Consider the following 27018-nt stretch of genomic DNA (forward strand, 5'->3'; position numbering starts at 1 on the left):
GAAATTTTATCACTTTTTATTGAAAACTGCACTGAACGCTAAATGTCCACCTTTACAATAAACAAATACAGTAACGGTAACACACTAAAACAAAACATACTGATAGCCATTGGTTTCTTTTTTTGTCTGTTTGGGACAGCTCAAGATTTCTTTTTTTTTTTGTCACAGAAACAGGAATGTACCCATACAAAGGCTCAAAACAGGCCATCTTTAAAAACAAAAAGGCGATGATTCACAAAAGACTATGAATATAACATGTAACTAGTTGATACAAATCTAATAGGATTTGTTAAAATCAGTCACATCTAATAACACATCTTGAAGTGTTCTTGTATAAAATATCACGTGAAGAAAAGAAGACTTTTATCAATGTCTAAAAAAGTGGATTTTGTTCATAGACAGTCTGACAAGTTACCATAAAAAGTGTTTCCTGAGACATAAGGAAATGCAACATTATTCTTGAACCCTTTCCAGCTCAAGACTTTTTCCACTTGATAAAATAGCTGCAGATTTAAAACTGAGAAAATATATTTGAGTACAAATAGTGTGTGAAACTTAATACTTTCTTCTTTTTTTTTTTCCTTTTTTTTCTTTTTTTTTTTTCTTTCAGTTTTTCTTGCATCATTGCAGGGCGTAGGTGGATGCACAGCTACTTTATTCAGTGTACTGGGCAGAGAAGAGACTGGCAGTTTGGTTTTCCTTAGCCTGGGAGGGCAGTGCTCAGTGCCAGGAGCCCTTTCTGCCCTCCCCATCCCACAGATCCCGGCTGGAATGGCTGGAACTTAGACCTGGCAGGAGAACTTCTGTTACACAGCACTGGCCCTGTGAGACTGCAAAAAGGAGGAGGAGGAGTATTTTCTTTTTTTTTCTTCCACTTCTAAGCCAGGACTGCTGCCCCCCGTTAGGAGAGGTCACCAGATGCAAGAGAAAGGAAAGGGCTGAAGCCACACAATGGTTTCTTGTTAACTCAGAAAGGATGGCTTAATTCAGTGGCCTGGACACAGTGCAGGAGCCCTGTCCTTCCCAAGGAATTGAGGGGGGAAAAGAAATTCATTTTTATTCATGTGATTGATGCACAGATGAAGGAAACTCAACACACAATAACAGAAGTTGCTCATTAACGTATCACATCCTAGTTTTCAGCACTGCAGGGAGCAGGTGACTTCTCCAGGGCTTCTCCCCAGTCTTGGCTGCTGTCACTTTGTCGGGAACACTGGAACATCAATGATGCGTCTGTCCAAAATCAACATTACAAATTTCGTATCAAATTCTTCTCTTTTAGTTCATGTATAACTTCTTTTCCAATGTCTCTTGGTCCTAAGTTTATTGAATGGTTTTTAAATTCTCTGCTATTGCTCGTTGGGATGTTCCCTGTTGTCCCCGTGTTTTGTGGGCTGGTTGGGCGATGGAGCTTGGGAAGGATGTGCCACTGTGGGAAGGTTGTGAGTGACAGGGATGCCTCCGGGAATGATCCCCTCCATAGCTGCTGGGATTCCTCCTGGTGCCACGCTGACCATCCCTGGGGGATACCTGGCAGAGGAGACACACAGAGGCAGGTTTGTCACAGCAGAGCTCATCACACACCCGTCAGCCCACCGTGGAGAAAAGAGCAGAGCGATCCCACTTCTCTCCTGGAGCCAGGTTTGGTTTTCACTTTAAGTGACAAGGGAGAGCTCGGAGTTAAACATCACCTGCTGTGCCTTGGGTAAGTGTCACTGTTACACCACCAGGACTGCAGCTTGTTCTGTGCCTTCTCACAGCCTCCTGGACCATGGGGAAGCCCTTCTCCTTTGGAAATTTGGGTAAGGAACCATCTGGGATGCTCTCTGAAACCTCAAATGCTGACATGCTGACCCCATCATCACTGTGTGTGCATACTTTGAACACCTACACCTGTAAATTTTCCCTGTGTGGAACGTGAGCTGCATCTTCCTCATGGAACAGCACAGCTCAAAGATGGGATCAGATCTAATCTAGCTTTTCCAAGAGCAGGAGGAATTGTACACATTCCAAGAAACAACAGTGAGTGTGAAAAAAGAGATCAATAATATTTTGTTCAGCTGTGATGTGGAGGCAATGAGGACAAAACCACGTGGAGCTCTGTGGCCATGAGAGGCCTGAGGGCTCCCACTTTCCTGTGACTCCACTGCCTTGAGGCCCGGTGGATTGGGAAGCTGGGAGGGGAATTTTACCTGCCTGTGAAGGTGGAGAGCTGAGCCAGCTTCCAGGGGCTCCAGGGCTGCAGGAGCTTAGCCAGGATGAAGCTCCCTGCAGAGACAGGTTAAGCTGGGAAAGCCAAGGCTTGTCCTCAGGTCCTGGCACTGTCCCCATGTTTGGGAACAAGAGTGGGAACAGGGGGAGGCTTTTTCCAGGTCTGGATGTTCTGCTGGTCAGAGGGAGCCTTCACTGCCTGTGGCCTTGGGGCTCTGCTGCTGGGTAACTCTGGCCTGGCTCTGCCTGACATGCCCTGATGTGCCCTGCAGGGTATTCTGTAGCTCAGAGTATTTTTGGCAGTGGTGATACCCTGAATGAGCCCAGGCTCCAGCTCCTTGAGCCTAATGTCTCCTACCAGCACACTTGGAGCCATCTAAACTGAGCTGTAAGTAACCCTTAATCTCGGATTTAGGTGGAAATTGGGTCACCTGACTACAGCCCTGGATTTGGAGCTTCTCCCCTGGCTCATTAACCTAGAGCTGGGTCTGGCTCACAGGGGTTGGTCACGGACAGGAGCAGAGTTGCTGCTGCAGTTCAGAGTCACCTCCAGCTCGTGGAGGGGCCTGCGAGGCTCCTGCCGCTTGCAGAGACGCTGCCCAGTGACTCCCAGCTCTGCAAAGGGAGGCTTTACCCAGCCGGGGCTGGCTCACACAGCATGGGTAACCCCCGAGCTGGGAGCGCTGGTCCCCAGGGGGGTCCCCGGGTGCCCACCCTCGCTGTCCTCGGCGGGTGCTCGCGGTGTCCCCGTTCTCCCGCTCACCTGTACGTGGCACCATTGAGCTCGGGATGAATCGCCTGCTGGTCTATTACTGACCACGGGGCCGTCGTGACAAAGAATTCCTTATTCACACAGTTCCTTAGGCTTTCTGGGATGCGGCCTGGAGATGGCAAGAAAGGAGAGGCTGTGTCAGCTTTATCACCCTCTAATGAGCTGCAATGCTTATAATTTCACTGTCAGTGTGAAGGGTGGGAGGAAAAAAAATAATCCCACATTTCTTGTTTCAGGAGGATGTTTTGGCTGTCCCGAGGTGCAGGGTTAGAGACCAGTTTCCCACCCTCACTCACTCCCAACACTTGGCTTTCAGAGGAGGTGTTCCCTTGAGGGCAACTTTTAGGACAAGAGAAACACTATTGCTGGAGTATTGTGCCCACCACCTTGGATTTGGGTTTTGGAATGCAGTGGCTGTGTCTGCACCACTGTGTGGGTTAGCACCAGTAACAGGGGCAGCAGTTTCTGCTTCCCTGTCCTGTTCTTCCCAGTCACAGACTCCAATATTTGCCCATTCATTAAAAAAAATCAAACCAACATAAAACCTGTCACCCAGTCATGACAAAACAGGGAACTTTGGGTCCTCAGCTCTTTCTCTGGGAAGCAAACTGGGGTTAGATCCCTTTCCCAGTGAGCTGCTGGGAACATGGGCAGGGTCAATCCCTGTCTCTGCTCCTCCTGGCTCCCGTTCCAGGCACCCAGGGAGCCAAGCCCAGCACCCCCAGGGGCTGGGTACCTGTGATCGCACGTCGGATTTCCGTGGCAGCAGCTTCTCTCATCTCTAGGGACGCCTGCTCGCTGTACCAGGCTGTGTGGGGAGTGCAGATCAGGTTGGGAGCATCTTTCAATGGGCCTTGAGCAAAACTGGGAGGAGGGGAAGACAAACAAAAAGATTAATGTTTAAACAAAGAATAAAAGATGAACGGCAAAAGGCTCGTGGCCTGCCCTCTGCCTATGTAACACTCTTTCCAAGGCCAGGCTGGATGGGGTTTGGATGAACCTGCTCTAGTGGAAAGTGTCCTTGCCCATGGCAAAGAATTAGAACTAGATGACCTTTAGGGTGCCTTCCAGCCCAAATCATTCCATGATTTCCTGGCCTGACAGTCCTGCCAGCCCAAAATGGCCACGGAAGTGCTGGGGAGGAAGCACAGCTTCCATGCAGGGCTCAGAAAATGCAGGCTTCTGAAAATGCACCAAAAAGAGCTGAAACACCAACCCCTGGAGTGGTTTGGCTAAATGCTCCCATGGGAAAAATGTTTGGGGGTGTCTGCAGCAGTGTGGGGATAAAGGGATATGCTGTGGGTCTGCCCAGGATGGGAGAGGGTGGACACTGGGGTTCCCCTTGTGTAGGAGCAAACTTTTTGTTTAAATATTTCTGTGGTGAGAGAAGCTGCACTCCCAGTTACAGCCCAGCCCTTCCCAGGCTGCAGGCAAAAACGCCCAGCACTGAGCACAGTGAATTTGTTCTCACAGGCTATAGTGAATGTTTTGGGATTTTATCTAAACACAGGCTGGGTTCTTGTTCTAAGCTCTCAGTGTCCATTTGAGCACATGTAACCCCAGAGCTGGACTACAGCCGGTGGCTGCTGCAAGGTGACAACAGCAGGACTGTCCCCCAGTGCTGGGCTGTGTGCCAAGGGGCAGTGGCACTCAGTGGGTGCTGGGTACCCCTGGTTGGTGTTGGCAGGAGCCGGAGCTTTACCTGAACGGTTCCGACTCGTGCACGTCGAGCGCAGCCCCTCGTATCCGTCCCTCCTTCAGGGCTTGGGTTAAGGCCTTCTCGTCCACCAGCCCCCCGCGGGCCGTGTTCACCAGGAACGCTCCCTGCCTCATCTGCCGCCGGCACAGAGAGGGGTGACCATCAGCTGGCTGCTCTGACCCCATCCCATCCTCACCCCCACCCTGGGGTGCTGCCTCCAGCTGCGACAGCATCCCACTTTTTCTGCTCCAGCCCCAGAGCGACCCCCATCCCGCCACAACGTGGGTTTTCTGTGGGATCTCCATCTTTGGTTGGTGTTGGCAAACAGAACCCGCTGTTGCCATCACCTCTGCACCACAGGGATGGGGATCATTCACCTGGCAGGACACTGCTCCCCCTAAACTCTGTGGGGAGACACACCTGGGTGCAACCAGCTGTTCTGGAGCTGCTGGCTCACAGGGGAAGCTTAGGGATCTGTGGCCAGCTCCTGCACTCAGGCCCTGCCCACCAAAGCTCTCCTCAGCCACGCACATGAGGTGAATTAATTACCTGCTTAATCGTGAAGTCGTTGATAAGGTGGTGGTTGTGTTCGTTAAGGTTGCAGTGCAAGGAGACGCAGTCGCTCTGGTAGAGCAGGTCCTGCAGGGTGTAGACCCGCTGGACGCCCAGGGAGCGCTCGATGCCGTCCTGCAGGTACGGGTCATAGAAGATCACGTTGAAGCCAAAGGCCTTGGCTCGGACCGCGACCGCCTGCGCAGTGCGACCTGTGCCGAAGGGAAGGGACAGCGGGAGTTAACTGAGCCCAACTTCCCTGTGTCCGAGAGGCTGAGCTCCCAGCAGGACCTGAGGACTGTCCCCTGGGGCCTGCAGGGCTCCCCAGACATTCCCTTGCCTTGCCTCAGTTTCCCCACTTAAACATGCTGGTATGAGCGCTTACCATTAATTAGCTGATCCCGCCTCTAACACTGAAACTCTCTACAGCTGTGGCTGAACTTAAGCTCTGTTTTCCACAGCCCTGCACTGTGCAGGCCAGAGTGGCTCAGGAAGGGCTGGGTTGCTGTAGCTGTGGCTCAGGGTGAGGACAGCAGCACTACCTCGAGAGTTTTGTGGTCCCTCTAAAACGCCACTGCATTTCACCAATGCTCCTCCAAGGACTCAACCACAGCTCAAAACCAGCTCCCCAAAAACCCGTGTGAGATGTTCTCCCTGTTTCACACCCATCCACTGTGGTGCTTCTGGTTTTGGAAATGCTCACTCTGGGTCCTTCCCAGGGCAGCGCTGAGCCCCCCTGAGGAGCCGCCCTTGCCCCACGCACCGAAGCCGATGAGGCCGAGCGTCTCTCCGCGGATGCGGGCGGCTCCGGAGGCCACCTCCCGGATCTGCTCCACGCTCTGCACCCGCGTGCCCTCGCGCAGCGCCTGGTACAGCCACGTGTTCCGCCGGTACAGGTTGAGCACGTGGCACACGGTGGAGTCGGCCGTCTCCTCCACGGCGGCCGAGGGGATGTTGCAGACGGCGATTCCTGCGGAGGCCACACACAGATCACAGCCTGGCCCGTGCCAGCCCTGCCAGCCCCTGCCCTGTCTCAGGGACCCGTCTGTGGGATGAGGTGACTCCCAGCTGCCCTTCCCACCAGCTTCTCACACTGGTGTTTACTCTGTGCCCCTCAGACACCCAGGGATGATGGTTCAACCCCATCAGCCCGTTCTGGGGTACCTTTTAACGGGTCCAAACTGGTGCCCAGCCCAGCCAGTGGGTGGCCCTGGCACTGCTGCTCAGGCCCTGGTCACTGATTGACTGCACAGTTTAAAAACTACCTTATGGAAAGCAATACCAATTAAACTTTACGCTACATTTGTGGGAAGTCATTACATTTTCTACTTGAAACCACATCATTTGGCCACCCAATTTGCCAAGTAAAAAAAGAAGGATTATGCTGCAGTATCCCATTACTTTATTCGTTATATCTTTCCCTTCCTGATGTTCAAAGCCTCAGAACATTGTTATAATGGATAATAACAATAAGAGTTAAAAACATGAAGAAACCATTACACTGAGGAGACACTGTTCTCCTCTTGAAAAAAGAAAACAATTCACTATATTGAGAATTGCTTTTTTTAGGAATGACTATTTGAGACTCTCTTATTGCAATTATCTCTGTAAAACAGCTCAGGTGGAATGGCTGTTACTCTTCACTTCCCCAGAGATAACCTTTAATACAACATATGCCAAAAGGCTGCTCCACAGACTGAATCTTGGGATCAGATGAGTAAAGCCTGTTGTAACTCAGCTGCTAAAACCAGGGATACAATTAAACTCTTGCAGCTGGGCATGTGCAGCCAAAAGTCTGTGACCACCCAAACCAGTTTGGAAATTGGGTGGTCCCAGCACTGTCTAACATGACTCTCCCTGTTCTTGACAATCCACGCTAAAAGCCTTTTTCAGGTTCCTGAGGCACCTTTGATGAGATGGCAAAGGAGGTGGCACCAACCCAACACACAATTCCTGCTCCACCATCCAACACAGCGCCTTCCCAGCGGAGCAGGCATGACTCAGAGAACCAGCTCTGATCAAGAGACTGATCTTGCTTAACAAAAGATAATAAAACACCCTTCCTCCAATTTTTCTAAAGCTGTATCAACTCTCCTGTGGCAGAAATAGAACAGCCACACAAATACCCAGTGGCATGAGGGGGCACCTGAACTCGTAACAGTGCAGGAATGAGGGATTCAGACAGGGCAATTTTTTAATTATATGAACCCAAAAGCTGCCTTCTAAAACTGCATTATTTTGTTCACTTCATGGTCAGGTTTTTGTGGCATAATATTCTCTGTGTGCAAAAAATGTAAACTCCACCTGTAATTTTAGAGGCTGAATGGAGGCTCTGCCTGGAACTCTGCTGTGCCAGCGTGGTCCCATGGAAGCAGCAGCTCCTGGTGCCAGGGAGGAGGGAGGGAGGGAAGGAAGGAGGGAGTCAGGGTGCAGAGCTGGGACCTACCGAGCTCCCCAGCAGCTTTGATGTCGATGTTGTCGTAGCCGCTGCCTATTCGGACGATGACCCGCAAGGCCTTGAACTTCTCCAGGTCCTCCCGGGTCAGGGTGATGGTGTGGTACATCATGGCCCCCACGGCTTCATTCAACACCTGCAACACAACACAGCAGTCAGGAGCCACCGGCACACCTGGGGGGACACCTGCAGCTCAGGAATCAGGAACATGGCACAGTGAGCTGGACATTCTCACTGCTCACCTGCTGGCTGAGCCAGGTGTCACCAAACCCTGCAGGGTTGTGACCCACCAACACCTCTGGGAATGGATTTGGTGAATATCCCAAAGTTATGATGTTACATCTGAGCAGATGGTTTTTTTCCAGGTGGTTATCTGCAAATCCCTCTGCTTCCAGGCAGCAGTTCTGCTTTCAGAAAGGAATTCGTGTTGCAGCAGTGTCTGAAGGGTTTGAACAGGACTGTGGGACACTCCTAACTCCTGGACCTCCTTGTGCATGTCCAGACTCTGGCCACACTGGCCACACCTACCTTTCCTGCCTCTTCTCAAGGGGACCAGAGAAGCTCTGCAGAGGCTGCACAGTCACACAGGGCTGGGCCTTGCCCCTTCAGTGAAGATCCAGACCATCACTGGTGCTCACCACATGCTACCTCAGTGCTCTGAAAACCCAAGACCCATCCAAACCCCTCAAGCCTGGCTCATCTATTAATGTCTCACAACAAACCCCCATTCTCCTTCCCCTAAATTTAGTATCTGCAAAGACCAGCACTGATGCTATTTGCATTCCTCTTTCCCAGATCTTGGAAGTGATTTCTGATCACTTCAAACCTCATTTGAGGCGTCTAAAATAATACTTTTAAGAGAAGCATTTACATGTAGTAGAGCTTCCAAGCAGAAACATTCATCCACACCACATGGATCTGCCTGAATGATTCCCAAACCTCCTCCACTCCCCCTGGAGAGAGAGGAGCTGCTGGAGGTGCACCAAGGACCTGTGAAGATCCACCAGCTGCAGCTGGGATGGTGTCAGCAAAGCCACAGCAAGAGCACCACGGACTTCAAAGAACATGAGAAGTGTTAATAACATTGATGTGAAAAACCTGATGCAAAGAGATAAAGTGACTTTTTTTTTTTTTCCAAAATAACATCTGGCTTCTAAAACAACCTGAATGAATTTTAATCTGCAGTGGCTTCTGTTGATGTTATCTGGTGATTGACTCGAAATGCAGCTTTGTACTTTTTCTGTTCAAAAATCAAATGATCAGACTGGTTTGGGTTGGAAAGGAGCTCATTTTTCCAAACCCCTGCCATGGGCAGGGACTCTTTCCACTATCCCAGGGTACTCCAAGCCCTGTCCAGCCTGGCCTTGGACACTTGCAGGGATCCTGGGGCAGCCACAGCTCCTCTGGTCACCTGTGCCAGGGCCTCCCCACCCTCACAGGGAGGAATTTTTTTCCCAATACCCCATCTGTCCCTGTCCTCTGGCAGTGGGAAGCCATTCCCTGTGTCCTGTCACTCCACACCTTGTCCAAAGCCCCTGTCCAGCTCTCCAGGAGCCCCTCTAGGCACTGGAAGATGCTTTAAAGACGTGGAAGAGCAAGGCCAGATCCCGCTGCCTCCAGCCCACCCCAGCTCTCCCGGTACCTTCTCGTGAATCTCCTGAGTTGATTGTGCGTCACAGAACGCCACCGTGGCCAGGTCCTTCAGGATGGGCATCTCCACGGTGCAGTCCCTGCCGTCCAGCAGTGCCACCAGGGGCCGGGGGTGCATGGGGCCGTTCATGATCTGCGGGCGGATACCTGTGGGCACAGCGAGCACAGTGCGTTTCTCACGGCTCCCTGGCACTGAGGGCCAGCAGCACCTGCTGACATCCTGCACTGCAGGGCTGAACTCTGGCCAAGGGACTGCAATACTCTCTGGGAACACAGCGGCGGTTTTGCCCCTGATTTTTTAGGGAATGGCTTTACCATTCTGACTACCTCAGAAAAACAAGTCCAAACAGAGACTCAAAGAGCAGGATTCCTGGAAAATCACGGGAAGAGCAGGACACTGAAGACCTCTTTAGCACAGAAGGTTATACTCTGATGTACTGCCAACTACCAAAGGTTTCATGGGAACAGCAAAGCTTGTCTTTGTAAACCAAATATTCTCCTCTGAGGGGAGGAAGGAATTGATCACCACCCAAGGGCTACAGCATGATGAATTTTATATCCTATTTATTGTTCTGGTGGGGATTAACTGGTTCATTTTGGGACAAATCACTCAGAAATTTCTACACTTCCCTTTCAGTAATGGTGTTTATTATATTAGGACCCTGTGAAATACCTCAGGTATCTTTCTCAGCTGCCTAGGCAGTTTCTGAGCAGAGCACAGACAGGTGAGGGGACCAGGTGCTTTGGGTATAATGTGGTGCTTTATTTCTGCTGCAGCACCATGAGATGGCTGGAGCTGAAGGGTCTGGCTTTGAGTCTCCAAAGTCTCAGACAAGCAGCCCCAGCAAAGCCTCTCCTTAGCAAACCCCACTTTTTCACAAGAACCTGCCAGGGCTACCAGCCAACATCTGTCTGGCCTTTAAATGCAGTGGCTGTGCTGATTAGGGGGACAAGCCCAGGGCTTGGCTGAGGGAACTCCATGGGGCTGTTTTGGGGTGTTTTGTGGGACAGTCTCCCCCAGCTGATGTGGCTGTTGCAGACATGGGCACTACTGGCCACAGCGATGAACCCCAGACCTGCTGGCACCAAGAGCGAGGTCCCAGGGAGGGACCCTGCACTGCTGCTACACTCACACAGCTACACTCCTTTTACAGGGGAAAAAACAACTCCATGGAAACAGGCAGGTTCAATGGAGCGGGTTCAGTGGCTTTCCATTCCTTTTCCACTGAATCTGCTTAAAGAAATGAAGAACCAACCAAGCCAGCAGACCCGACTGAAGGTTTTCAGCATTACAGGTGGGTGCTTTTGGAACTGGTCCTTCCCTCCCCCTTCCCTACTGAGGTATCCATTACTGGAAGTAATCCATTATGTTTGCATGCATTTCATCCAGATGGGAGTGCAAGTGTGTCAGTAGGCAGGGTGGAGTGCTGAGACGATCTGGATAAGGGAAAGAAGCTTGTGATAAGCAGATAAGCAAGAATAAAAACATGCCCAAATCTCCGAGCGCTTACACAATCCCTCTGGGCAGCTCTGCACCCCAGCTAGATTATTTTCTCAGGTTAACAAGCAAGTGAATTATAACACTGACTTAAATGCTTACTAATGTGTATGATCTCCAAGGCTTAGAGCCTCACACCACAACTGCAAATATAAAGGAATCTGCTGCAGGGCCAAGGTGTCTGTGGTGGTGCCAGTCCCGATGGCCACCATCCCTGTCCCCAAGCTTGGGGCCCAGCGCCCACCAGGGACCAGGACCATGCTCAAGGCAGAGCAGTGGGCACACAGAGGTTGGAGTGGCTTCCTGTGAGCGTGGCATGTGGAAGATGAATCCACAGGTTATCTGAAACTTTAACATTTAATCTGAGCCCCAAAATAACGGGTTTATTATGCTGCCCTTACATAAGCTTCTTTGAAAGTCAAACGAAACACAGTTGGTTTTTTTTTCCTTTTTTCTTTTCTTTTCTTTTTTTTTTTAAACAGCATCTGTGTCTTTGCTTGGGATTAGGGATGTAATTGTGCATGATGACACAGGCTTCTTAGGCATGTCACCCTTGTCCACACACTCAAGTGCAGTCACTGAGGATGAATGTGGATGGAACCCGTGAGGTACTCACAGGAACTGCTCTCGTTTCTCCTGCGTCAAGGAGGGAATTTATTTCAGCTCAACAAGGAAAGTTCTGAAGCAAATCAATACAGGATGAAGTGCATAATGTATGGAAATGATGTTTTAATAAAAACCATTGGCAGGTTTGCAGCTTAAACCGTGCTCTGTTTTCCTCAGCCACCTCTCCCATTGCCTTTCCACCACCCTGCATCCATTCCTCACCGTCCTGGCTCCCACCCCTGCACAAACACATCCAAACCAACACATTTGGGCTGACAAAACCAAGCCACCCCGGCTCCTACAGCACGTTTGTTCTGCAGGCCACTGCTTCATTAAGAAGGAGGTATGCCACGGATCAGAAAGTAATTAAACAGCAGCCACTCCCCCCGAAATTGTGATAAAACATCGCAGCCATTAACCCTTTCATGCTGTGTAAGCCATGAGCATCACCACCCCTGCGGAGCTGGGCACCGGCTCTCCTGGGGCTGGGGTGGGATCAGCTCTGCCTCCCAATTTCGGTGCCTCCCACACCATCTGAAGCTGATTTTAACAGAGAACCCCCCCAGCTGTTCCTGCAAAGTTGGGCAAGTATTGTTCAATACTTTTTTTTTTATTATTTTTTTTTTTAAAGCATTTTCAGCCGCCTGCAGAGCCTGGCCAGCAGTGTGGGGAGAGCTTGGTAAGGAAGAGGAAGAGGAGGAAAGGTTTACAGGGAGGAAAAGAAAAGAAAAGAAAAGAAAAGAAAAGAAAAGAAAAGAAAAGAAAAGAAAAGAAAAGAAAAGCAAGGTTTTGCAGGCACAGAGAACTCAAACTCCACCCCGGCTCACAGGCAGCGCCGCTTGTTGCACGCAGCCCCGCGTATAAAGTGCTTTTGTTTCATTTTTAATACACAAAGCCTGCTTGTCCTTTCCTGCCGCTCCTCCCCTTTGCCACCCACTTGTATCCGATCCCAATGGCACCCCTGCCAAGAGAATTAGGGAGTGCTCCCTGCTAAATGGCAGCCTTTGTGTGACCGCAAGACGGCTGGTACTATCTCACCGAAACAAAAGCAGAAGCCATTTGCCTAATTCTTATTAATCTCAGTTGCCTGCGCCACGCAGCAGTAAAATAAAAAAAAAAAAGGAAAAACAAAAGGAAAAACAAAAAAGGAAAAAAAAAAGGAAAAAAGGTTTTAAACATGTTGTCCTGCAGTATATAAAAGTGCATCAAGAAGCGATCCTGACACTCGCCTGAATTACCCGCTCACAACCAAGTAGCTACAGTTTTACAGTCAACTACACACTTTATTAAACAAACAGAAGAGAAACAGGAAATTTCCCCTTGCCTGGAAAATGTTGCCTCCACATTCTTCTTCTTATTAAAAACCACACATGGCAGTGGAGGAGTAGGGAGGGAGGAGGAAGGGGGGGAACCCACACACGATAAAATACTACCACTTTTCAGTGCGTTGCCTCTCCTTTCGTCTACGAGGGGGTATCTTCAAACAAGCGATCCCGCGGCCCACAGCTGCAACATCTCAAGACAAATGTCTCTTTGAACACGGAGGGAAAAGAAAAGGCTTTTGTCCTGAGCCTCAGAAGAATGGTCTGAAATTGCGAGAGGAGTTACAGTCACCTCTGCGCGGCTCCCAACTCTTCAGAGCACTCCCTCCAGACTTTGCCGAAGCTTTTAACTAATCGTAGTTCTTTCCCAGCCCTTGAATAAAATCATGTGAGTGCCAGCCAAAAAATCTTATGCTATGCACACTAAAGGGTTTGTATATGTCACAGTTGCTTTTCCCCCTTCCACTCCCCTCCTCCTATTGACTTGCACATATGACTGGGTTTTTTTTCGAGTTGTCTCAAATGGATTTAATCTGTGCCACGCTGCGGTTTATGTTTGTTTGGGTTTTTTTGTGTGCGTGGCTTTTTTTTCTGCTTTTTTTTTTTTTCCACTTAAAAATGAAACATGTCTTTCTTTCCATACAGAACGTGGCTGCAGAAAAAGGCTGATAGCCTTGAGCAGCAGCACCTCGAAAATAAACACAAAGCATTGGGGAAAAAAGCAAGGCTGTGCTGATCTCAGCTGCACCCAGAAACTAAGGGTCAAATTCTTTCTTGATGTATGAATCAACTGATTTTTGGCATCAGAAATGACACTTGATTGATGGCAGGATTCACATCTTCTTGGACACATCCATCTTCTGGTCCTGCCCAGTTTGTCCCAAACAGGTAAAAGCAGCCCCACGTCACTGTTTGAGGGAATGGCTGGAGCTGTGTCAGGGGAGGTTTAGGTTGGATTTCAGGGCAAGGTTCTTCCCCCAGAGGGTGCTGGCACTGCCCAGGTGTTCAGGGAATGGGCACCGAGGCTGCCAGAGCTCCAGGAGCCTTTGGACAGCGCTGCCAGGGATGCACAGGGTGGGATTTTGGGGTGTTTATGCAGGGACAGGGGCTGCACTCAGTGATCCCTGTGGGTCCTTTCCAGCTCACGATATTTTATGACTTTCTAATTGTCATCCCAATCCCACACTCTGTCAGGAGTGTGTAGGACACTACTGTTTGTACGTGGAGAATGAGGGCAGGCTGTCCCTGTGCAGTGCCCCATCTCCAGAGCACAGCTTGGAGCAGTTGTTGGAGCAGTTGTTATTCCCTCTTTCCTGTTGTTATTCCCTCTTTCCAGTTGCCATTGTCACTGCCAGCAGCACCAAAAACTACAGACAATCCCCATCCAAGAAATAAGAAAAACCCCCTGCACCTCAGCCCCGTTCAACACCATCAGCAGTGCCTCTTGCTTAAACACTTGAAGTTCCCCGAAGATTTGCTGTCCCAGCCATCACCTCTGCATTACAAGCTGGAGAGCCAAGGTCCCAAGGTGCCTTTCCAGGGATCCCCATCCCTGCAAGCAGAAAGGTGAGTGGCAAAGGTGCCTCTGAGTGGTTCTGTGAGGATGAGGATGTTTTGGGAAAGCACTCTGATGCTGCAGGACCCACAGGACCACCCTCCTCTACCACAACGTGCTCACCAGTGATGCTTTTTCTTTCACTCAACTTTTCCTGTTAAAAAATGCTTCTCATAATGAATACATATACAAAAATGAAATAGGGCACAAGTCTTATCTCTTAGGAAGAAGATATTTACTGGCTTTTCTAACTACAAATACTCTGGAGGCACTTGGTATTGTGCAGACAGAAGCCACACAAACAGAGAGCATTTTTTAGAAAGTGACATCAAATATATATATATTTTATAAATAATCATAGATTGTTTTATATTTTAAAAGCAAAGCATCTTTGAGGCTGCCAGGATCCTACCAGGGAAAGAGTGCAGAATCTTTTCCTTCAGTGGAGACCCAGGAGTTTGAACTGATGCTGGAGCTCCAGGCTCGCAGCCAGGGCTGCTGTGGGGAAAGAGGGATGATGGCAAAGGGGAGGCAACTTCCAGCACACTGGAAAAACCCACAGGTTCATGGCAGTCCCCTCTGGTGTGGGAGATTGTGTTTCAGAGAAATTCCTGAGCTCCAGAGAGATGGGCAAACAGGCAACAAGACCCATCCTGCCCTGCTGGAAAGGGAAAAACTCGTACCTGCTGTTGGGAAGAGCCTGTGCAAAGCCTTGACCTCTCCAGCACGTTTCCTCTGCACACAAGAGCTGGATTTTGGCCAGCTCCTTTTCCAGATAACTTTTCAGGGCTTCCTTGAAGAAAGTATTTTTAAAAATTCATAGGAAGTTCCCATATAAAACAATATATCCTTATTAGCTGATCCAAGCACCGTGGCTACATTCCCCAGATGAACTACAGACACGGCAGCCAGAGAGAAATGCTCAGTTAAAATATAAATATATAAATATGGTATTTTCTTATTCTTATTTGAATTCCTGCAGGTACACACACCAGAAACACCTCCTTTTGTGTCCCCCCATTAAAGCACTGGGATACCCTGCTGATGCCGTGGGGATGCAGCCCTGGGACATGAAAACCTAACACAAGCTTTGCAAAACTCTGGAGTGCTCGTGTCTGAAATTATCTCTGGACTGAACTAAACCTCACCCAGGAGCACTGCACATCCAGCTGCAAGGACATGAGCTGGTGTTAATGTAATAAAAGAGTAATAGAAGAGCAGTGCATGGCCTCTGCTATGTATCAAAATGTGGGTGTTTGGGTTATTCCTACATTGCCAGGTCGGTAAATCTGTGTCTGTGAGCACCAAACACCAAGGAGTGACTTCAAGAGGAGCTGAACAAGGTCTAACATGGAACTCCTAATGGTCACACAAGGTGATGGCACACAGGGGTGCCTGAGGGATGTGCAGAGACCCTGAGAAGGGGGAGGGCAGAGCAGGGCAGGGATGGATGGGATGGCAAAACCAGGGAGGCAGAGGGAGCTGCCAGGGCATGGGAGAGGCAGAGCAGATGGGAGAGGCCATATGGGGTGGTGAGGGAGGAATGCTACCAAAAAAAGCTAAAAGAAGCACCTGGGAAGGAAACTGCTTGCTCAGAGCAGCTCAGATTCCTGTATTCTTTTTCTTTGGGTTTTTTGTTGTGTAGGGTGGGTTTTTGTAATCTTTTTTTTTTTTTTGGTAAGAGATGGATGGGAGAAAGAGGAGAAAAGCTCAGTTAGGTTTTGTTTGGTGGTTATGATTCAGATACCCTACACACCCTCAAACTGTCCCACTGCCCAGGGCTGAGCTTTGCAGCTAATTTAAAAAAAAACAACATGGAGAAGGTAGCAAAAAAAACCAAACCAAACAAACAAAAAAAAAAACCACCAATAAATTCTCCTTGAGTATGCTCCATTACTAAGCCCACTGCTGGGAACAAATTGTATTCCTGGTGCTCAGTGGGCAGCTTTCCTGATATTATCCAGCACTCTCATGCTGCACTTCAGCTGCAGGATATATCCTTTATTTTTCATGGGTGGGACGTTCACCTCTGAGCCACACATTCCAGCCATATGGCATCATGCACCAGGGACAGCATCCCATGCCAGCTCTCCTTTGGGTCCCTCCCTGCCCTCTTTATCCATTTATCTTTTTCCCTTCCATCCTAATGGAAACAAACTACAGCAGTAAAAAACAAATGAGCTGCTCCAGGAAACAGACAGCTTTCATTGTTTTGGTTTTTGGTTGGTTTTTTAGTTTTTTGATTGAAAAGATAAAACAAATAAACCCAAGGAGAAGGATGCTGCTGCCAGGGGAGAGCTGCTGATATCGGCCATCTGGGCAAGAGGCTGCTCAAACTTCAAATTGCCCCGAGGGATTCAGAGGCTGTAAAGACGTTTTGGAATATGAGATATTGAAAGCAAGGCTAAAGATGAGCCTGTCGACTTGCAGTGACAGCCCTGGCATGGGGACAGCCTGGAATTCTGCTGCCTGAGCCCCCCACCAGACCAGCAGCAGGGCTGTCCACAACACACCAGCACTGAGGGGTGCAAACTTGGCTTTAGCACACAGACAGACCACTAACAGCCCTGTGGTTTAGAGGAAATGCCCTCAAATAATAATAATAATAAAGGGTAAAGTATTAAAGCAAGTACTTGGATCCAGTTTTGGGAAGTAGAAAGGATTCAATCCCACCAGCTGTCTGTGTGCCATCAGCACCTTTGGTACTTGTATTTGCACATTGATAATAAGAGATTCTCAGTGGAAAACAAAGAAAAGGCCACGTTGGGAGCTAGTTGTAAGAATTAAATGATGCTGTTAACCACTGACATTCGTCCTTCCCCCTATGCTGGACAGAAAGTGCTCTTGATTTTTTAAGCAACAGGGCTTCCTCCGAGCCTCTCTGCTCTGCTGCTGGCATTCCTGGGATCTGCTGGAGGTTTAGAACCCAGAAGAGGCTTGAGACAGCACTGGAGGAGTTTCTGCCTCTGGAGAGATGGGATGCTTTGCTGGGGTGGGAGCCTGGAGAGCCTTTTGGAAGATGAATCCTCATTTCCATGCCCACCTGTAGCTGTTGTCAACCCAAGTCACTCATTTACAGCCAGAAGGGACAAGCCCCCAAGGATCCAGCCTAGGCTTTACCTCACACTTTTTGCCCTTTTTCCATAAGGGCAATGTGGGAGCCTTCAGTGAGAGCCCAGCTTGACTTTAGGAGCCTCCCCAAAGCATTTCTGGCCGAGCACAGAGTGCCAGGAACGGCTGGCAGCTGCCTCAGCTCCTCCTGCACCCTGTGGATGGGCCAGGGAGCAGCCAAAGCCGTGACTCCAATCCTTTAAATCCACCTGGACACCTCCAGCACCTTCATTCTAATGGTTAAAGGGAGCAGATGGGCTGTCCCTGAGCCCTGAGAGCCACACCAGGAGCACACGGGCTGTCCCTGAGCTGTCTCTGAGCCCTGTGAGCCACACCAGGAGCACACGGGCTGTCCCTGAGACCTGTGAGCCACACCAGGAGCACACGGGCTGTCCCTGAGCTGTCCCTGAGCCCTGTGTGCCACACCAGGAGCACACGGGCTGTCCCTGAGCTGTCCTTGAGCCCTTAGAGCCACATCAGGAGCACACGGGCTGTCCCTGAGCCCTGTGTGCCACACCAAGAGCACACGGGCTGTCCCTGAGCCCTGTGTGCCGCCGCTGCCCGGGGCTCCTCCGCAGCCTACGCGATGCCCGCTGGGCCCTGCAGGGAGAACCGAGAGCTCACTGCAAACCCACGGGTCCTGCCAAGGCCTCGTCCCTTCTAAGACCTCCTAAAATAGCTGCTGGGCGCTGGCCAAGGCACAAGCCCAGCTGGAACCGTCTGTTCAGCGACCCCGCTGCAAGGTCACCCCTCCTGGAGCCCGAGGTGCCACGGCTCGGCCCAGCAGGGCCAGGCAGCCAGGCCGGGCCCTTGGCAACCTTCTCCTCTCTCACATCCCCACCCCTGTTCCAGGGCAAGGATCCAGCGGAGGAACTCTCAGCAGAGTCAGGAAGGCCAAGTATTGCCATGTTCACACTGCTCCTGCTCTTTCATGCCCCGGTTCCTTGCTTCACTTTTTCCCCGTTTCTTTCCCCATCCCAGTCTGTACCCGCAGCTCCTTTGTGCTCTCCCGTCGCTCTTGGAGGAATTTGAGACCAATTCCTCTTAAGAGCAGAAAGGATGGTGAAGTATGTGAGCAGAGGAATAACCCTGGAAGGTCCTGGGAGGTGCTGAATGCCTGCAAATCCCACTCATTTCCCTGAGATAAACACCCTCACTTCCCTTTAGCACCGCTTGCAACTAAGTGAGAAAACCCCCCTAAATACCAACATTCAAAAGCACTTAACTACAACCTACTTGCTGTTAAAGCTGATTTACAACAAAAGCTTTACAGGTCTATCATAAGATTTTATTATGGTTGTACTTAAAAAAAAAAACAAACAGGGCACACTTTACATTCCTGTTGACACTTAAAACAGCCCAGAACCATAAAAACAGAGCAAACAAAGTTCTGGCTTGGCAGTGACCATCAAACCCCAGCTGCTCTCCTCTGTATCCTTCAAGGAACAGTTTGAGGAGGGAGGCTGATCACTTTGTGGGACTCAGAGCCACCTGGCCTGGCTGAAGGGGTCCCTGCTTATGGCAGGAGAATGGAATAAATGACCTTTAAAGGCCCCTTTCAACCCAACCCGTTCAATGATTCCATGAACTCAATATTTTCTGGTTTAACTAATATTGAAAAACACTGGTTGCACCTCAGGGAGGATCTCCCAAGCATGACTGCATTAAAAGTGTGATATCCTAGAAAAAATATTGAAGAGAAAATCACTCCTGCTTCAACCCATGTTCCCTAACTAATATATTTGATTATTTTCAATACTGCTGTAAATCTGTCTCCTGGGATACATCAGGAAAATGACGAAGGATCCCACACTGTGCTTGCAGTGACTTTCCCAAAGGAGCATTTTCTGCTGGAAAATTTAACAGGAATGGGGTGACACGGGGCCCAGCAGCATCTCCTGGTCTGACATCTTCTCTCTGAGCCACCTGCAAGGCTGCTCACTCAGCTGGGGCAAAAAAACCCCAACAACCCAAAGCCCCCCTGAGAAACCTCAATCTCTTTATCCAACTTCTCAGAAAAAAAGATTTTAGAGATGCCACACAATACAGCCCTTTTTAGCTATCTGTGCCCTCGAGCCATGCATTAATACAGCTGAGACTAAGCTGGATTGAGGGAATTTTAAATTGGTCTGCTGGATGATGTAGAAGGCTGTCAAAAATAAAAAAATAAAAATGAAAAAAGAAAAAGAAAAAACCCACTCAAAAATGAAAAAAGGAAACGACACAAAACTGAATTGTAGGCTGGAGATTTCATGAGGTCAGGGTGAGCATGCAAAACCTCTCACTGGAAAGATGATTATTATTATTATTATTATTATTATATTATTATTAATAATAATAATAATAGTAATAATAATGTTTTACCTACTGGAACAGAGAAATTGCCTTGATTAACAACAATACACTGATTATTTACAAACTCGTGCGTCTTGGAATATTATCCTTTAATAATTTTTTTTTAGACTGAGGACAAAAAAGTGGCATTCAGAGCAGGGAACTCTATACTAAACTCACCCTTCTTAACCTTTCTGACTTTGCACCTCTGTGGAGCCTCACTGGCTGCTCACCAACAGCTCCTGTGTGCTGAGGGCCTTGTGGGTATTTCAGGAAGAAATGACAGTGTGACCATAAGTATGGAGCCTCACAAAATGAGGCTAAAATGTAGAAATTTTGACTTCATAGAGTCATGGAGTCATTAAGGTTGGGAAAGAGCCTGAAAATCATCAGGTCCTTCCCAGCACTGCCAAGGTCACCACTAATCCATGTCCCCAAGTGCCACATGGCTCTCAAACCCCTCCAGGGATGGGGACTCCACCACTGCCCTGGGCAGCCCTTTGGTACACAGATGTCATGTTCTTATGAGTAACCTTCAAGCCAGAAAAAAAAGTCTTTTCTAATTCAGGGCTATTCAGTCTTTTTTGAAATGTTCAAATCAAATTAAACCAAATGAGATTTTTTTTTTGTAAGTTGCTTTTAAATTCACTTCTTTCAAATATCCGCTGAACCTTTTGAAAATTAAATTTATTTTATTTTTAATGCAATGTGCAATTGTGGAGATCTGAGGAAAAGCATGTGGTCCCAGAAGCACATGGGGCTTTTCCTAACTATATAAATTACTCTAATAAAGGATATTATCTCCCCCTGCAAACCTTGTCTGGCTTCAGTTTTCCAAGCTGAATAAAGATAACGAAAAATTCAATGATTAACTTTCCCATTCTCTACTTTCCCTCTTAATCAGCCTTTTCCTGGCCACTAGCATTCCTGCCTGGCTGCAAAACACGGGCTGCAGGTCTGGACAAAAGCCAGTGGACCTAAACAGGGCTGGGACCAGCCAAAACTCTCCCAAAAATTCTCAAATGACATTTGCGATGTGATTTCACTTGGTACAGTGGACAGAAGCTCTGAGTAAGGACCCAGGAGGAAGCTGAGGTGCTTCTGGCCACCCCACCTCACCTTCTGAGTCTTCTCAAAGCTTTGGAGGCTGAAGCAAACCCCTCCAGACCTGCTCCTGGGGTCTGGATGCACAGCATGCAGTAGGAATGGGTGAGAACATACCTAACATTTTTTCTTATCCCTGACCCTATAACATTCTGTGGATTAGTGATAATCCCCAGCCACACATTTCACATCTTAAATTAAAACAGGGGACTGGGCAATGCTGACTGAAAACCGTCACCAAAGTTGTGACACCGAAGTGCCCCTTCACCCTGTGACCCTCCATGTGTCAGCACAAGTGATGGTCACTCCATCAAGGGTTTCCATGTGGGGTTTTCCTCTGCACCCAGGGTGGCCTGGAGACAAAGACAGGTTAAACTTTCACCATTTTGTAAATCCTCCCCCTGAAGCTGCTTCATCTCCCCCTCTGCCACCCCAGCCAGAGGACCCTCAGCCCGGACAGCTGCACTCCAGTGTCTTCTGCTTTATGGAAACCATGTTCAATGTCCAAATACTGCACAGATCCTTGAATAATAGAGCTTATAACCTCCCTAATTTATCATCAGTGTTTAAAATAGTATCACTAATAAATAATTGTAGTTGAAACATTTATCTTAAACCAGAGCTATTCGAACTACGATACTCTAGAAAAATCTTTGCTAATCTGCTCCATCTTTGAGCAAAAGAAACACACTCCCTGGCTTTCATACTAAAACAAAAATGAGCATTGGCAGAGCAAGCAAAATCATCTACAAATACAAATCAACCTTTTCTCCTTGTGAGCCAGAGTAGCCCAAGGGATAACGGCATGATCACGCTCCTGATGTATTTATACAGCACATTTTCATCTTCATTAATCCAGATAACACACTGGCACATTCTTATTTTTCAATTCCAAGAACGATGAGCTATTCCTGTGCTAGTTCAACACCCACCTCTCCCCCAAGCACTTGGGTCAGATCAGCACCCTGGAGCTCCAGGGGTGTCTCCTGCCCTCCCACTCCCTTGGGAAGGGGCTGTAGCGCTGCAGCCCCAGCTTGTCCCAGCTCCAGGCTGTGGCCCTCAAAGTCCAGCACACTCCTCTGGCCACAGTGAAGGGCTTTAAGGACCTCCTGAAGCAGCCCTCTCCTTGCCCCCATGGTTTTTCTCATGGGGGTAACCTCAGCAATGCAACGAGAGCTAAAGGAGAGAAGTCAGGGTGCTCAACAAGGAATTCCTGCACAGATCTGTATTTTCTCCCTGTTTTTCACAAACTGGTGTTTTGGCCAACAACCTTCATATTTAAGGTGTCTCATTTTCTTGTGCATGTCAAGGATTGCTACAGTGCAGCTCCCACAGCTGCTGGGAGGCATTTCCTGCAGGCATCCTCAGCACACTGAGAGACAAATAAAATCCAAACTGTAGAGAAACTGACTGCTTTTGAAACCACGTTAACTCTAATGGGCTGAAAATGTCTTCATTTTTATGTCTCTTCACTATCACAGTGCTGATGCAGGTAAGCACAGGATATAGGTTTATCTAATAATGTATACCCGAGATAGGGAAAAATATTTCACATTTGCCTACAGTTATAAAACTGTAAATCACACTGAACAATATCACTGCAGTAAGCTCTTTTCTTCTAACCATTTTCTATATCTTATTGGTTCAATAAAACCCATCACCTATCAACCCAAGAGCTGTAGCTATATGCCGTATGGTGAGCCTCAATTAATTTATTTAGTCTTAAAACCGTGCCATGAACCCACCAAAGTGAGTTGTAGCAAAATGAACTGATCAGGTTTAATTTCTTTGTTGGGAATAAGACTGGGGAAGGGAGGGAAAGGGGTCTTGCACTGAAATTTCAGAAAGTTAACAAAATTTCCTGCCTTTCAGCAGAAAGCAGCTGCCAAAGAAGAATGCTGATGCATCCCACCCCTGTCTATGTGTTTATACACTTGATTAGATCATACAGATTACAAACCAAACCAAATCAAAGTGAGTGTGTTGAGAAAACTCCCTGTGATCTTGAAGAAGAGGCTCCTGCAGCAACAACAATCCTACATTGTTCCTCTGTCTGAGGGGGTCCCAAAGCCCCCCCAAGAGCTGCCACCGACACAAAACCGCCCTGCTGGCTGTAATCAACAGGTTCAGGAGACGTGACAAAGAGGGGAAGGAAGACATGGTGCTCATCAAGACACCCAGCTAAATGAGCATTTTACAATTTCACACAGTTTTCATCGTTCATTCCACAAATACCCAAGAGATAATTGTACAGCATTCAGTCTAATCTATTCCTCTAATTAATACCTTTGGTAATACAAAGAAAAACTCAGTATTGTGAAAAAAACCCAGAGCACATGGCCAGCTGACTTTCCCAAGAATATTTAAGAATACAGAGGTGGCATTTAATTACCATCAAACCCCTTTTTATTTGGTGCTGTTACTTTTAGCAGGAGTTTTCCCAAATCTCTCCCTGATGCTCAGTCCAACACGCATCACCTTCTTTGACCTGCTCTCCTCTCTCTGCAAGCAGATAAAATTTGTCTCCCCAAAGCCCTCATTCTTTGGAAGGAAAAAGGAAGGTGATTCTTCTACAGGAACTTATTAGAAGCTGCTCTCAACATAAAAATTTGGATTTTATCAGAATGGTTTGGGTTGGAAGGGACCTTAAAATCCATCCCATTCCACCCCCTGCCATGGGCAGGGACACCTTCCATAATCCCAGGCTGCTCCAAGCCCTGTCCAACCTGGCCTTGGACACTTGCAGGGATCCAGGGGCAGCCACAGCTGCTCTGGGCACCTGTGCCAGGGCCTGCCCACCCTCACAGGAAATAATTTCTTCCCAGTATCTAATCTAAACTAACTTTCCTTCAGCTTAAAAACCAACAGAGAGAGCCCCTATAAAAACTGACACAGATTCCTCACAGGGTGTGGAAATGATTCCTTGAGTTTACCAAAACAAGTTATTTTGTTGCCCCTTGGAAGAAGCAGGCCTTGAGAGAGGTGCAGAACCATCTCAGTGCCTTGCTCAAGGTCTTGCCAACTGACATTGAAGGTTTTCATGACTTTTTTTTTTGTTTTGTATGTAATGGAAGGGGCACAGTCCTTGAAGAACTCTTCCATCTCTCACTGAACAAACAGGAGGGATCTGCACAAAGTGCAGCCACACCATCCCCTCTGGGGGCCCTACAGGAGGTGTGGGTGAGGATGCAGCACAGACACCGAGACAGCAACACATCTCACCCTCCTCTGCCTCCTGACTTCAGTGAGCTGGTGAACACTGCCTGCTGCCAGCATGAGCCACACAGTGTGCAGGGGACACCCCTGGCATGTGCCTGGGTTCAAGCAATCCACTTGTGACTGCTCCGCTGTTTCTGCTCCTGTCAGGCACAAAAACAAAATCCTGGTTGCTGCTTCCCTGTGATTCTCATGAGGAGTGCCTGGAGTCAATGGGTTCAGTGTGGGGATCATTCAAACCAGCTGCGGCCACTAAAAGAATCCATTCTTCATTCCTGCGACCAGGCTTGCTAGAAAGTAGGGAGCAAATGTTCCACCCTAAATAGTTTTGGTCTGAGCACAAGAGAAGCTATTGGCAACAACAACATTGAGAGGAAGAATGTCTTAGCATCGGGCTCAGATGCCTTGCAAATGTATTTTGTATCCTCTACCCCAAACTGTACTTTTTTCTGCCTGTAACAGACTACATGCTTTAACAGGCTCTCAGAGTCTTTATTTTGGCTATTAGAGAGCTCCCTTCCATGAGGGACCTATCTGGGATGGAAAGAATATGGACTGGGATGGAGAGCCCAACCCCAGCTGAGCACCAGGCCACCGTGGCCTCCACTGTGAAGCCAAGTTGTGCAGGAGCCACAGAATCACAAAATGGACTGTACTGGAGGGGACTTTACAGTTCCAACACCCTGAGGGACACCCTCCCCTAGACCACATTGCTCCAAGCCCTCTCCAGCCTGGCTTTCAACACTTCCAGGGATGGAGCAGCCACAGCTTCCTCACCATCCTCACAGGAATGAATTTCTCCCCAATATTTAATCTAAACCCACCAATCTTTCAGTTCAACAGTTCCCTCTGAGTGACCAAGCAGGCCTGATCTGAGCATTTTCTTTGGGTTGACTGGCAAGAGCAGCCTTGACATGGTGCATATGGTCTGAATTTGATGCACTTCAGAAACAAAATGAGAAAAGAAGTTTTTGTGCTGCACTGTGAAATACCAAAAGCACTGAACTGTGCTGCATTAACGTGGCATTGTCTCCAGGACTCTTGTCCAACTCCAGGCTGACAGGAGGAGCTGGCACACAGGAGAAGTGCCCACATCCTTTCTTCACACCCCCAGGTACTTTTGCAGAACACACATGAATGTGTGCACATGAATATCTCTATCCTCTCCATCCAGTTATCAGTGCACCCTGAACTGGGGACAATGCTCATTAACAAAATATACAAGGGATGATAACAACTAGAAGATAAAGATTTGCATTTATTAATGTCATAATATAAAGGAAATGATAAACCCCTGCAAGTCAAGTTTCTAATTTGGTCCTGATCCCACTGGGCGTAGCTGTGTCAGCCCTGGCTGCCTCTCTGTCTCAGTCCCAGTCTCCTTTCCATCGGTCAGGACGAGCCTTTTCCCAAATCCCAACAGCTGGCTGGAGCAACTCTCCACATCCTTTCTCGCTACAACTTTCCCTAGAGCATGATGACTTTTAAATCCTTTTAGGCTCAAAGCCCAGTAAGTGGTAAAGCCCAGCACAAAGTGATATTTATTTCTCGCAACTATTTTTTTTTTTTATATACGAATCCAATAGAAAAAGAACCTCAGCAGTATTTGTCATAGCCAGAGGTGGATTTGAAGCTCTCACTAAGTGAATGTGCTGCCCACAGAGGTGCTTGATGCCTGGTTCTTAACAGAGTTAGAAGAAGAGCCTGCCCTGAGTCTAAACTTCTGTCCTCCTCCAGCTGTAGTAAGGAGTGTCTTCAAATCTTCTGGGGAGCTGGAAACTTTGGTATGGACAAAGAACTCAAATGAACAGCGACAATGGCTGCAGAGCGATTTCCTTAATTAAAAAACTGGCTGAATTCCTAAGGAGGAGAAAAACAATGCTACAGACTGCCAAGGCAAAGAGCAAGTAAAAACTGAAGCACATGTAGCTCTGGAGGAAACACAAACGGGCTCTATCAGCCCCCCAGATCCTCCAAAACCATTTGTAATTATTAGGCTGAAAATCAAGCACAGTCCTGCTGCTGAATCAGAGCAGCACAGGCTTGTGAATACAACTTGGCCTTAATTAATTCATTTTGACAAGGCTCAAAACACTCTCCAGGCGATTTAAGACACCGTAAAAAATAAGGAACTGACAGTTTTTGACCTCAAGATGTCAAACATAGAACTGCTGTCTAGCTGTGATGAGCTGTCACTCTATCCCCTGGACATTCCCACTGTGGCTCTGCAATTCACAGGGTGGGCTGCAACCACCCAATGTGGTCCACAAGAGGACTGGCACGTTCTGAGCGCATCACTCAGCCCATCCTCAACAGCATCCGAGAATCCCTGTCAGCACAGCAGCAGTGGTGGGTGGTCTTCTCAGCCTCTGCCCTGCTTGGTGATGGAAAAAAATAACCAGGAAGGCTGTGTAGCTTTTTTTAAACAGCAGACCAGATCCCAAGCACAATAAACTCTCAAAGAAGAAACATTTCAGAGCGTGTGCATCTCTCAAAGCAGCACAGGGACAGAAAGACTGCACAGAAGAGGGGAGAAGACCACAGGCAGAGGAACTGCAGCTTTTCCCTGTGCTGGTCACACGTGGTCTGTCAATCTGACCACCTGTGATCAGAAAGAAGCTGATACCTGCTGTGCTGAGACAACTGAACATCCCTCAATGGAAATTCCAGTGTCCGGTGCCAAAACATCGCTCCAGGGGAAGAGGCAGCGTCTGGGGAGACTGGGAAGGCAAAGGGAGAAGAAAAGACTCCTTGGCTGCAGCAGAAAACCACCATGCTGATGTTTCTCCTCAGCACAGGACTCTGGCCAAGGAGAAACAGGGTTCACAGAATGTTTCCAGGGGTGCACCTGAGATGCTCTCACTGCATCTGAGCGTGAAGCTGTGACCTGCCAGGGCTCTGCACACTCCTCACAGTGATGGGAGCCCCCCATC

General features: G+C 48.5%; 1 protein-coding gene across 3 annotated transcripts in view; it reads right to left on the reverse strand.

Moving 5' to 3' along the window:
• The window catches only part of CTBP2 (C-terminal binding protein 2), a 130098-nt gene continuing 103080 nt past the window's right edge, over positions 1 to 27018 (reverse strand). For all 3 annotated transcript variants that reach the window (XM_015632952.3, XM_015632950.3, XM_015632951.3), the window contains 8 exons: positions 9332 to 9486; positions 7681 to 7825; positions 5998 to 6204; positions 5232 to 5446; positions 4686 to 4816; positions 3720 to 3847; positions 2975 to 3092; positions 1 to 1530 (listed from right to left, as the gene is read on the reverse strand). In XM_015632952.3, coding sequence (XP_015488438.1) covers positions 1350 to 1530; positions 2975 to 3092; positions 3720 to 3847; positions 4686 to 4816; positions 5232 to 5446; positions 5998 to 6204; positions 7681 to 7825; positions 9332 to 9486 — 1280 coding nt within the window. In that variant the 3' untranslated portion in view covers positions 1 to 1349. The remainder of the gene's footprint in view (positions 1531 to 2974; positions 3093 to 3719; positions 3848 to 4685; positions 4817 to 5231; positions 5447 to 5997; positions 6205 to 7680; positions 7826 to 9331; positions 9487 to 27018) is intronic.

The sequence above is a fragment of the Parus major genome, chromosome 6 (assembly GCF_001522545.3).
Source record: "Parus major isolate Abel chromosome 6, Parus_major1.1, whole genome shotgun sequence".
Taxonomy (NCBI): Eukaryota; Metazoa; Chordata; class Aves; order Passeriformes; family Paridae; genus Parus; species Parus major.